Source organism: Gasterosteus aculeatus, chromosome 20 (assembly GCF_964276395.1).
Source record: "Gasterosteus aculeatus chromosome 20, fGasAcu3.hap1.1, whole genome shotgun sequence".
Taxonomy (NCBI): domain Eukaryota; kingdom Metazoa; phylum Chordata; class Actinopteri; order Perciformes; family Gasterosteidae; genus Gasterosteus; species Gasterosteus aculeatus.
In genome coordinates, this window is record NC_135707.1 from 16,887,890 (window position 1) to 16,900,995 (window position 13,106).

General features: G+C 45.7%; 1 protein-coding gene across 2 annotated transcripts; it reads left to right on the top strand.

The window, feature by feature from the left end:
- The first annotated feature begins 437 nt into the window (after nt 1-437).
- Nucleotides 438-12,666, top strand: faxcb (failed axon connections homolog, metaxin like GST domain containing b). Of its 2 annotated transcripts, XM_078095443.1 has the most exons (7): nt 438-745; nt 1,932-2,053; nt 4,957-5,092; nt 5,742-5,938; nt 7,888-8,105; nt 9,189-9,305; nt 9,647-12,666. In XM_078095443.1, the coding sequence occupies exons 1-7, from the start codon at nt 710-712 to the stop codon at nt 9,964-9,966; spliced, it is 1,146 nt and encodes a 381-aa protein (XP_077951569.1). In that variant the 5' UTR covers nt 438-709; the 3' UTR covers nt 9,967-12,666. The 2 variants fall into 2 exon arrangements, with proteins under 2 accessions (XP_077951569.1, XP_040021910.1); XM_040165976.2 differs by lacking the exon at nt 438-745 and having other exon boundaries at nt 1,470-2,053.
- The last annotated feature ends 440 nt before the right edge of the window (nt 12,667-13,106 follow it).

The window sequence follows — 13,106 nt, forward strand, 5'->3', positions numbered from 1 at the left end:
GATTAATATCTGATGTTGGTTATGCTGGAAGATGGGTCCACACACAAGGGTGGGACACTCCTCTGGACTGTGATGGCTCGTGTGTGCGTGTGGAAGTATTATATAATACAAATCAAGCCTGTGGCAGAGAACAAGTCATGCTAGCATGATGTTCCCAAAGAGACCAATCACCAGGCTGTAAGTCCTCGCAGAGATGATGTTTCCCAGTGATGCAGCAGCTAACAAAACCGACTGCATGGCGGAGCCAGCAAACCAAGGGATGTAACTTATTGAAACGAATACCACACTAATAATGAAACACGGATGTATTGATAGTGAATGCGAATGTAAGAGAACCTCGAGCACTGTGACATTTAGCCGGGTTACACGGGTTATCAGAGAGGCTCAGCTGACCACAATAACAAACAAACCTGCACCAACGCGCGCTCCCTAAATCCGCGGGAGTGCGCGCCTAATTTGCAGCAGCCAATGGCTGCAGGGAGGACTTTTTAAAGTGCATCACAGAGCTTCGGGATTACAACGCACGTCGTTAGTTCATCCTGTGCTGTTCCAGACCCGGACGGATTGGCCACCCGTTGACCGGAAGTAGCGGGGAAATTGATCGGCCTCATCGGCCACATAACCTCTTTACCAAATCGTCTTTTCTGGAAGCGGCTCGGGATGGTCAGCAACCAGATTCAAAGTGCAACCGGTGGAGTTCTCCGTCAAGATGAGTGTCTTCTCACACTTCCGAGGTTGTCTCAGAGTGAGTCGACCTTCTATTAAACCGTATTTGTTTGACGTGTTTACATTAACGTTTGAAAAAACTGTCGACTCGACTGGGCGAGGTGAGTCCTCCGCTGGAGACGCTGGGGACCGGCTGCATCAAGTTACCATAGTGACACAAGTTACCACCGGATGCTGCTGGAGTTCGTCGCGAAAATAAGAGTTACCTCGTTTCTTTGATGAAACATATTCGTAACTTATTTTAGTAGCTCTTTGTTGAACTGTATTCATACCTATTTAATTGCTGTGGTGAAAAATAGCTTTAATGCTTAAATATTCCAGTGTGTGTTAATACCCACCGATACAGAAAAATTGAGTATTAAATTGATATAAAACACTTGGTGAATATGACCAATAAAATGTAGAACGTTCTGGAAAATAATGCAGCTCCGAATGTCAGCTAGAATAAATAACCAGTTTCTCAATCAGTTTGAATCAAATTACATTTAGAGCTGAAACACTGGTTGTTAAAGGGGAACAAAGCAAACACTACCCAAGATGTTCCGGTTCCAGCTTCTCAGATGTGAGGAACTTCTAATGTGATACTAAATATATACCTTTGCGGGGTGGATTGTATCCAGCAGTTGGAAGCGTCTGACATTTTTTGAACAAAACGAATGAGGAAATATGTTTTAATTCAAATGACAATGAAGTTTGTTTTGTTGCAGTCATGATTACTTTAAAAGAATGTTCAATTGTTCATTCTCATTACAACAACACTACAATACAAATCATCAAAATAACATCCCCAACAGTGATATTTTGTTTTGAAACACATAACCGGAAGTGGAGATGTTAATCCTATTAGCTTGACGGGACTTTCTAAACCCTGCAGAGGAAAGCGGAGGGGGCGCAGAGCATCATCGTGGGGAGGGCGAGCCGAGATGTTTACACCTTCTGATTGTTCTGGAGAGCTTTCAGCCCCTCTCCGCCGCCATGCCGCGGACAACCCGCCGGGCGTTTAGATGAAGCCTAGCGGGGACCACAGCAGGGAGGGAACCGGGTGGCTGTAACCGGGATCTGGGAGGATGTACTGGGCTGCTGGCTTCGCCTCTTCCCGGCCGTGTGTGGTTGAACTCGGGCGGAATCACAGCCTGCCCCTCGGGCTGTGTGGCTCCGAGCAGCAGCAGTCTCTGTATGGCTACATCATCGCCGTCCCTTTACAGGACTACGGCGGCATCATGTCGGCTCTGGGCTCGGACTCCTGGTGGAAGAAGACCCTGTACATCACCGGGGGGGCCCTGCTGGCCGCCGCAGCCTACCTCCTGCACGAGCTGCTCGCCATTAGGTAAGGACGCGCGGCACGCCTCGTCTCTACATCACCGCCGTCACTGTGCGGCTCTGTCAGTCCTGCAGCCTGCAGCCGTGCTCGCATGTGTGGGTGTCATTGGCCCCATGCGGGGCGGGATGACACCGTGAATGGAGATGGGAGTCCTCCCATAGGGCGCCATTCACGGGCACATCTCGCGGTGGTTGCTGAGGTTTCAGCCGCCCCGTGTTTTCCTCCTTCCAAGGACACGACGCTAGATGGATAGGGAGAGGAAAGAGGAAAAAACAAAACAAATAAATAATAAACGAGTCACGTTTCTGCTCTTGTTCCCGCTCTCCCGTGCTCGCTTCGTCGGCTTCTGAGCGTGAATAAACGAAGCGCTTCTCGGGCGCTGTCATTTCGACCTTTGGTTGTGGTTAGTGCAGGGAGTTCGTGCCTGTCAATGGGAGTGTGGGGGATTATTTCCCTACAGTGACTAATAAATACACCACCAGGCCACTGTTACAGGGTGTATCTGCCCCCACCCTCCCGCCACATAATCTGTGTAACCTTGTATTCGGAGCAGAACACGCTGGCGTTGAATGGTCACGTGGGTGCTGCTGAGGCTCCGCCGGCATCGTCTGTTCCTGCCACGTGACGTGTGTGTGTGCTTGGCACCAGTCCGCCTTTATTCCCTTAATGTTCGGAGAGAGCTCTTAAAGTAGCTGCCCAAGCAGCCGCGTTTAAAGTGGCCACGAGAGAACATAAAAGATGAGAGCTGCAATGGTTTCAGCACCACGTGACCGTGGACAGCGACCTCCGAGACTCGGACTTGTTTCAGCACCACGCGAGAGTGGACAGCGACCCGTTCAGGCACCATGGGCCTTAGATTGTGCATATTTGTGATGTGCACCTGGCTAAAACTAACGCAGCCCTTCAGTGAATATTCCAAATGGCAGAAGGGCAAAATGTGATGTAATCCAACAGCACGAGAAGCTGCATCTACATCGATCAACAAACACATTCCTAAAACGACTGATCAATGTATATTTGACTAAAAGTTCATCACAAACAAAGGCATCAGTAGTGCATTTTTGTACAAAGCTTGAAGAGTATAACACAACAGGGTTATACGGGGCGGTTTAGTGCCCAACAGAGAAATAAATCAGATGTTACCTATTCATGTTACAACCCAAAGAGAGTGTTTTTTCAGTTGTTTACTTTGTGGTAATTATAGTGGCTTTAGCAGGTTGTATTGCATTCTGTTAACCAAAGAGGTATTACCATGATCCAATCCATTAATATCACTGTACCTGTAGATTTACCATCAGGGAAGTCAACCCCCTAAAAATGAGCCTCCGTAATGGCCGTTTATGCTGTACAGCAAAGTCTAACGCAGTGATATAGTAGCTGACTAATGGTGTTGGTAAATTTATATCCTTAAACGTACTCTCATCCAATTAACTTTACGTTCAAGTAATAATGTCATAGCAATATAAGCTTACTGTAGCGTTTGCCAGCTGCTTGAATGTTGCGCTATAAGCGTAAATGGTGATGTGTTATGTAACATTGCTATATAAAATTAAATAAATCACATCATATTTGTTGTTTTTATCTGATCTCAAATCATTTAAAAACATTTTGGAATTCCAAACAAGACACGGTCCCATTAGATCTGAATCTAACAAGTGCGTTATTGGCCTGGTGATAATAATACAGCAATACACCGACATCTTAACACATGCATATTGGCAGAAGTCCTACGGGAACAGCTGATCCACAGCTGTCCAGTGAACCCTGCCAGAGGAATCTCAGCAGAAGAGATGATTATGTGTTCAAACGGCAGGCAGGTGGGACGGAAAATGTCCAGCAGTGTGTTTGCTTACAACAGTGGGATGACTCGGTCAGTCAATCATTTCGATTTGAAAATACGTTTTTTATGCCAACCAGCTAAGTGGTAATACGTCACACAGAAGATCAGTATCAACAGTATTTTCCACATCAAATCAGATCTGATTTTCAAAACCTTTCCTCACTTTCAGTAGACCCCCTGCGCTAAAAACAGGAAATATGAGCTTGGTTCCTGCGGTCATATCACCTTAACTAAGCGTAAATAAGTGAACGTGGGAGCTCATTTACATGTGATGAGAAATAAAGTGTCAATATTGACATGTTGGTTTATTATATAAAACAACCTGTAATTGAATTGAACATTACAGATCAACAGAATGGATTTAATTATTCCTGGAGTTCAACCAGGACAACAGAATGTAGGTCTGCCCAAAGCTTTCCTTTGAAAGTTAATGAAGTGAAGCCTCCTCGGTCCCTGAAAATAAAAATACATGTTGGTGGGTGATCAGGGACACGGGGATTTGCTGCTATAATAATCTACAGGTGTGGCACTTTCCTCCCAGGAGGGATTGTCAGAGCCTGACATTGAAGTGCTAGTCTCCCCGTGCAGATGCTGACTGCTGTTTGCTATTCATCTCACAGCACTGGCTGACCAAAAAAAACAAGTAGCAACACCAGTCGCTCTCAGAGAGACTTCTGACAACAAAACATCCCAAGAAGATTCCCACAGCGTAAGACGGAAAGCTTTGGAGCAACGTGATTTTGAACTGTGCTTATTGTGAATCCAAAATGTTTCAATATCCAAATATTATTGTCACCTTAAGGTATTTTTTATTTCAGAACAACACCATGGAATTTAAATTGAAATATACTAGTGTTTGCTAAAAAACAAAAACAAATGGTAGTGTTTGAAACAATGTTTTCACCTTGATTTAACTGGAAAGTTGCATAATCCTCACTGTTAAAAGAAATAATCATACTCAATTTGTTTTTAAGACAATAAGCATGTCGCGGACTTCCAGGAGCAAATACTTAAACGGGATAGTGCAAACAACTCTGTTGACTTGGTAATGTTTTCTCCATCCGTGTAGGAAGGAGCAGGAGCTGGACTCTAAAGACGCCATCATCCTCCATCAGTTCTCCAGGCCAAAGAACGGCGTGCCCAGCCTCTCGCCTTTCTGCCTCAAAATAGAGACGTACCTGCGCATGATGGACCTGCCCTACCAGGTGAAGCTCAGCAGAGACGGAGCGGCTCCGTGCTCTTTGTTGTGGTGTTTCTGCACTACACTTCCCAGAGATCACCTGCTCATCAAACAGCCTTCCACCCCTTTTTTTCTGTAGATGAAGCTTCCGTAGCTGTCACGTGGAAATGTAAAAAAAAAAAAAAAGTAGATCTTTTGTGGCGTTGCACCAAAATACATATCCTGTAAGAAAGTTACCATGCTTTTAATTCATGATAAGTATCTCCTCTGTTGCAATTAACGGCTGTTAAAGAAATGTGGTCACAGCAAATGTTATCTACATTACTTGTAGATATCATCTCCCTGTATTAATACCAAGAAAGATTTTTGCCTGTTTTCTTGTTTTAGAGTCACATATCAAACCACTGAGGTCAAAGTGTGTGCAGCAGGCCAGACATTGGTTTAAGGTTATAGTACAGGAAAAGTTATAGAAAGCGAATTACAGTAGACTTCTGCTCGGTAAACACACCTCCAGGCCTTAACAGAGTGTCTCCGAAGATTGAACACGACTTGAGTAGACTTGGACGTGTAAGATTGACTTATTGTGTAAGATCCTGTAGCGTTAAACGTAGCGTGCCAGTCTCTTTTTGTAAAGGGCATGCATGTTGAATTCTACATATCGTTTCTCTCTGCAGAACTACTTTGATGGAAAGCTGTCGCCGCAGGGTAAGATGCCCTGGATCGAGTACAACCACGAGCAGGCGTCAGGGTCAGAGTTCATCGTGGACTTCCTGGAGGAGAAGCTGGGCGTCAACCTCAACAATAACCTCACCCCGCAGGAGAGAGCCGTGTCCCGAGCCATCACCAAAATGGTCGAGGAACACCTGTACTGGTAGGGAGCTCGTACGGAGAGAGTGCATTGTGTCGTACTAGTCACAACTGTGTCTATGGGAACCGGGAAGAAACTAAAGTCATGATTGCTCTCGTGGATCAAAACTATGAAGCAACGTTTAGTCAGAATACATCAGACTTTTCTGTAACTCGATGCACGTTTTGTGTCGAGGACGGAGGCGGCCAGAGAGACGCTCTCCTCACCACCAGCACGGTGGTATCAGCCATCCTTTGCTGTGGTGAGTCACTGCAGGACCTCTGGGTGACCAACAAGCTGCTGCTAGGAAATTGTTTAGCATTCCTCACACGGCCTCCACAGGGGCTCAGAGGGTTTTCCATTAGCTAAAAGTGCTATCCATTGTTCACTGCCCTCCCCATCCCTAACACACACACACACCCACACACACACACACACACACACACACACACACACACACACACACACACACACACACACACACAGACACACACACACACCCACACCCACACACACACACACACACACACACACACACACACACACACACACACACACACACACACACACTGTTTGATCCACAGTGATGTGCCCTATTCACCTTTATTTAATAATATCACGGTACATTTTGAACGGAATCGGCGGATCTTATTCATACCATTTAAGGGTCTCATTTGCAAAAACCGAGTGTAAATGAGGATGTAACATGTGTAACACAGTTCAGCGTGTTGTAATCGGGGATCATTTATAGCATTGCACCTTTTGTGTGCTGAAAAAATGGAATTCCATGACATTTCTTTAAGATTTTCAAAGGTCATGCATGTAACCGACATCTACCTGCGTCTCCGGTTTGCTGTCTTTTCTCGCCCTTTGCCATGAATAGACCCACATATAGACCTATTGGTTGAATTATTTATGTCAGGGAAGGGCACCGGGGGGGTCTGCCTTGCTAATTGAAGGGCTACAGAGCAGCTGGCCAGCGTCAGTGGTTGGTGGTGAGCTCATACACAACGTTTCCCACTTTGTGGTCGATGCTGCTATGACAGATAACAGGAAACTGTGGCCACTGTGGTTGATGATTTATCTGCCAGTAAGCTTTCACTTACTCTCTAACGTATTTGTTTGTGAGAGATTGTAGTTAAGACAGACAACTATATTTCCAAAAACCTGTAATGTAATTATTGTCTTGCATTTTTAAGAGCCATAGACTGTGTTCTCTCGTGGTTTATGAGGCAGCTGTTAAGTAATAAATCCACCAAAAATATTTCCTTCCCCCCAAAAATAAAGGCTAAATATTGTTGTGATGTTTTAACCTACTGAGACGGGGTTTTAAAAATCTTGAAACAAAGGGCTGTTTGTTCTCTTTGGACAGCAGCTAGTGGTAATTAAGCCACTCTGGACACTCACCCCTCCAGATGCGATGTGGGTCAGATGCTTTAATTCGATTTCCATCGAGCGACTACTCCTCTCTAGAGTGATCCAGAAGACCGCAGACCAGGACAACTATGGCATGAGGCTTCCAGGCTGTCAGACGAGCTGTGAGAGAAGCTCGGTCCGTATTCTCCAATGAGATGGTGCGAGAAAGAGCAAGTGTGCAAGGATATAGCAGCTTAATCTTGTTAGTGTTTAAGCAGCTTGGCTGGGAAAAGAATCAACAGAGAGCAGAGTCCACATGGGTTGTGCTAAATATCAGAAAGCCTTACACGGGGCATTTAGTGTATTAACTAGCCAACTGCGGGTAAAAACGTCCGTCTCTTATTGGCTTACTTCATTAAATCTGCAGTCACAAAAGAGGAGATGTCGATAAGAAGTAAGAGACTTAGAGGCTTGTTTGCACATAGAGACATGATCTGTCTACTGCTGTGAGACAGATCTCATGGCTTATGTAGCTGCCCAGGCTTGCCTTTTTAAAATGCTTTCAAGAGTTGCTTTACTCAAACAAAGCGAACACTGAACACCCTTTTGTGTTTCAGGACGATCGCCTACTGTCAGTGGGTGGACAACCTGGAGGAAACTCAGAAGCTCCTGGCGATGAGCGGCCCCCTGAGCGACACGCTGAAGTGGCTGCTGAGCCGCCTGAACGGCAGCATGGTGCGCAGGGAGATGTACGGCCACGGCATCGGCCGCTTCTCTAAGGAGGAGGTCTACGCGCTGATGGAGAAGGACCTGAGGACGCTGGCCACACTGTTGGGTGGGTGAAGCGCTGCGAGTGTGCGACTGGATACACGTTGCGTAAATGCCTCCAAACATTTGCCATTAGAATGTTTTTACCTCATCCGATGTATGAGCAGGGATTAGCCAAACCTCTGTTGTATAATCTCACTTCAAAGTACCCAGATTTTAGATATTTAGACAGATATTACAGTATACATTCTGTTTCTAAAAGATGGGAATACTCTAAAATGTCTTTGGTTTGTTGGGAATGTGGCCTAATGAAGCATTAGTAATGATGACTAATGGAGCCTGGCCAATTATTTCAGAATAAAGATATATTCGGGGCATGTTTTATAACAAAACACTAAATATCTGTCCTGGATTTAAGGAGCGTGTATTTTTTTTCCTCGCAGAAAAATATAACACAGATTATTTGTGTGGGTGAAAACCAAATACATCTGAGTCTGCCTTTGTGTTTGCACTTAGTGAGGTATGAAAGAGAAGACCAGGATGCCAGCCACAGAGACATAATATCACCCTTCAGATGGAAACAAAGAGTGGAAAGAAAAGCGATTTGCATTGATCTGTTTGTCCCATTTCAATAAACGACCCTTTGTTGTAAAACGGAAAACAGATTTTCTGAGAGATGAAGCACTCATCTTCTCAAGCAATGTTTTACAGACTCGAGCACCAGAAGTGTGAGTCGAAAAGCTCTTGTCTGCCAGCTCATAGTGGAAATATGTGTATTAAGCGTATAAGTGTATTGCAGCATATTTAATTCAAAGGCCACAATTACTGGATTAACTGTTGAAATAGTTTGCTATTATTAATATTATTATTTACCCTTTTTTTACACGAACAACACATGAAAACACAAATACAACAAGTACAACCAACTTCAAACTAACACCAAATAGCATCAACCAAAGAATCATCATTCATTGTCAAATTAAAAGTATTGATAAGTAATTAAAATGAACGCGTAAACTTGATGGATACACGACTATCAAGGGTTATTATTGCAAAGTAACCAACATTAGCTTGTTTATTTCCATGCTTGTTACAAAACCTCTTTCTGTGCATTTGACTTTCAATAATGTGGATACTCTTTGTTCTGTAGGAGACAAGAAGTACTTTATGGGCTCTAAAATATCGACATTAGATGCTACTGTGTTTGGGCATCTAGCCCAAGCTATGTGGACGCTGCCTGGGACCCGACCAGAGCAACTCATCAAAGGTCAGTGGATCAGTGAAGGACTCACAATGTCTACACGCACAGTTTACATCGTGGTCTAGTTTGTCCTCGATGTATTCTCTGTTCCCACCACTAGATGGCAGTCACATTTCACTGCAATGCAGTGCTGGTGACACAGCCGCTCATTGTTGCTCTCACCTCTTGCACAGAGAAGGACACACTTGAGACTCATATCTTTCCAGATAGCAAAATCTGCGCTTGTAATTTCACAAATGAAGGTTCTCTGTTGTTGTTTTGATTCGTACTTTCTGACGAAAAAGAATTAAGTCTGTATCAGACTCATGTTGTCAGTGAATGTGAAACCTGCTGTGATGTCTTTGCAGGGGAGCTCATCAACCTGGCCATGTTCTGCGACCGGATGCGGAGGAGGTTCTGGCCCGAGTGGTTCGTGGAGGTGGAGGATCTCTACTACGACGGAGACAGTGAGTGCAGCAGCAGCGGCGGCGGCGTCTCCCCCACAGGCCTCTTCTCCCGGACCGACACTCTGGACGACAGCGACGCCAGCATCCACTCAGCCGGACACACGCAGGCACGCGCGCACTCCCCCGACTCTGACCAGTCGCTCTTTGACTCGGACGTGGGCACGGGCTCCGACAACGACGTGCAGCTCAAGGACGAGCAGATTCCCGACCTGGAGGTTTGACCCGGAGGGCCGTCGCAATCTGCTGACGGGGTCGAGACCGACGGGAGGAGAGAGAACTGCGTCGGGCCGGCTGGGAGAATCGAGTCGCCAGAGAGCAGCGCTCACAGCCGAAAGTAACTGTTCCGGCGCCTCCAGCAGCCACAACAATAAACCCTCCCGATGGACACGCAGAGCAAACAAACTGAGCCTCTAAAAGACACGTGCCAGTGCGTGTGGTCTGCCTCACTCCCGTGGCAGCTTCTCTTTGCCTTATTCGTCTCGTCCTGGGATGCAGAAGCCGGCGTGAAAGGCGAACGCGGGGAATACGTCTGGTGGGAAAGCGCGGCGACGACGGAGGAGTGGTGCAAAACACGCGGCAGGTGGCACTGCACTTGCCTACGAAACGATGCAACTAATCACCACTCCGACACGTGTCTTAACGCACAAACCCCGCGGGAACAGGTGGAGATCGATCATGTGGCTGAAAGGGACAGCTGCCGAGTCTCGGCTGTTAACCGTGCGTGTGCTGGAGAGGGAACTCGGAGGACGCCGGGCGCCAGTTCATTCTTTAGTCGGGACAGATCCTCCCGTTATTTCCTTTATGCTGCTGTGTGTGGCAAGAATCTGCATCAAAACAGGACGTGTGTGTGTGTCCATAGATGCACTCCTAGTCCTAGGAAATAGAAGTCAGAGGGGCAGATTTGTGCGTGTTGCATTTACCACTTATACTCCTTACTCCTCTCTTCTTAATGATGATTTGCTGGCACTTTGTTATTGGATAAGTTGGTGCTTTTTGATTTGGGTAAAGTGCTGCACTTTGTATATTTGACCACCAGATGGAGTCAGCAGTCAGTTCAATGCCTTCTTTGTTTTGAAATATCAAGGTCATTCCACCTCGAGGACCTGCAGCACATTTAACACAGCAATCATTTTCTCCTACAGCCCCAAACTTTAATGTTGTGGTTCCCGATCAAAAGGTAACCAGTTTGTCAGCAACCACTCAGCCTTAGTTCTTACTCACTAAAATGGTGTGAAAATAGTCTGCAACAGTTTTTAATTGTGATATAATTTGTTATCAGTGCCACTTTATTATTCTTTCTACCTTATGTGTCAAATGTATATATATATATATTTTTTGTTAATATTTCTTTTCTTACTGCTCTCAAAGAGAGATCTTATTTTTGCACTAGTGGAAATTTATTTTCACCTTGTTTTAATCTGCTGTGGAGGTGAAGAACAGAGTCGGCCAAATGAATGGGACACTTGGATGTGTGAAGCTGAGCGTTCTGATCATGATTGTGCTAAGGGGACGTGAATGTCCTCGGTGAAGCAGGTGATGGAGAGACAGTCAGAATACCAAACCGGCAGAATGGAATACGGCGAGTTTAGAAACCTCGGGTACAAGAATGGACCAAGATGTGTCTGTATTGTTCGCTTTGGTCCGGCGCATTAAGCTTGCTGCAAGCGCTCGTAATGGCAATATGATTTCTATGATAAGACTGTGGTGCATATAGAGTAGATGTGATTTGGGTCGGCTCACTCAAGTAACAAAAAAACTATTTAGATTTGGTCTTATTGAACCATGCAGATAGTTTGGGTTTTATTCCTCCAGGTTTTCAAAGGTGTTGATACAACGAAGGACAATAGATTTGAGCTTGTCATCTTTCTGGCAGAGTTGACCACAAATAAAAAACGGCAATAACAGGTTTTTAAACATTCTTCATCCGTGATTTTCCATCCATGGTGTCAAATCCTTCATGCGTTTCCCCTTATTCAAGCAGTTGTTTGAATGTAGAATAAAAAGTGACAGCGAGCTCTGTGGACACCTGTGGACGTTTACTTTGAGCTGCTATAGTCAGTAGTTTTATTTTAACAAGGATCAATGTAAAAGGGGTCGCTAGTAATAACCACAGAGCATTTTCCCCCGACGCTGCAAATTCTCCAAACGGTCTGCTGTTGTGGTTTCTTGTTTGGCTTCGCTCTCAATGCGCTCGTGTGCTTAATTTTAGAAGCCGGTAAGCATTTGTTTTCTGCAACAAAGCTTTAAACAGCCGCTGTGCAGCCGCTGCTCTGTGTGAATCAGCAGCAGATCAAGTTAGAGATAGTTGGTGACCACGGTGCAGCATTTAGCCGAGTAGGAGGCAGATATTTCCCTTTTTGGGGATTTGCGGAGAGCGAAAAGCAGAGTGAATATTGCACTTTAACAAGAAACGAAGGCTAATGCTGCCCTGCGTCTGCTAAATGTACCCGTTCGCTGCCAAGTTTGCCCTGTCAACTTCAAAATAAGCCCATCTGCATGGCTACGTAGCACTTAGGTACCGAGGAGGTAAAGGTTGAAGTGACCCTTTAAATGGGGCGCCTGGCTGGATGGGTGAGCTGGTGACAGGAGGTCAGAGTTTGATTCTTGGCCCCTGGAGAGGACCCCCCCCCCTCCCCCCCCTCGGCCCCCCGCGGTTCATATCCCCACCCGCCGCTGGTCTGGATCGACACATCCAGCCGGGGCATCACACACCGTTGGACTGCTTCAATCAAGCCATATTAAAACTAAATGTCTCGTTATCAAAGCATTACTCCCCGGGTAATGCTAATGTTGTGTGTGTGTGACAACGTGTACCATGCTGTATGTAGAGCCGACTGACTGATCGAACTACCTTCGTCCGTGCAGTCATATACTGGAGCGACCGGTTGGTTTCAATAAAGAATAGCTGTGACAATTTTAAACAGGCTGTCGTTTGCATCCTTATGGGGTTGATAAAAAGGTGTTCATGTCATATCACACTGTAATAGTTACATTGTCATATCTCTAGCTATATTTTATTTGGATATGTGGGGTTGCATTCAGGCGAAGAGGGGGGGGCTGATTAAGACTCTTCCAGTTGCTCGAGGCGAGATGTGGAGGAGCAACAACGAGTCCACACTGGACGAGAAAATGTCAGAAAGAAATAGCGATAGGAGGAAGTTGAGCGGAAAGAAAAGAAAAAGCACAACAATTGAAGAGAAGATAAAGAGGAGGGGAGGAGCAGGTGGTGGAAAGGAAAAAGGGGGTGAAGAGGCCATCACTGAGGCAGGAAGGAGTAGAAGGGAGTCACCGGGGGGAAAGGGACAGGAGCATCTGGAGGGTTTATGGAAAGGAGAGTTTAAGTTTAGGAGGAGGATGGAGG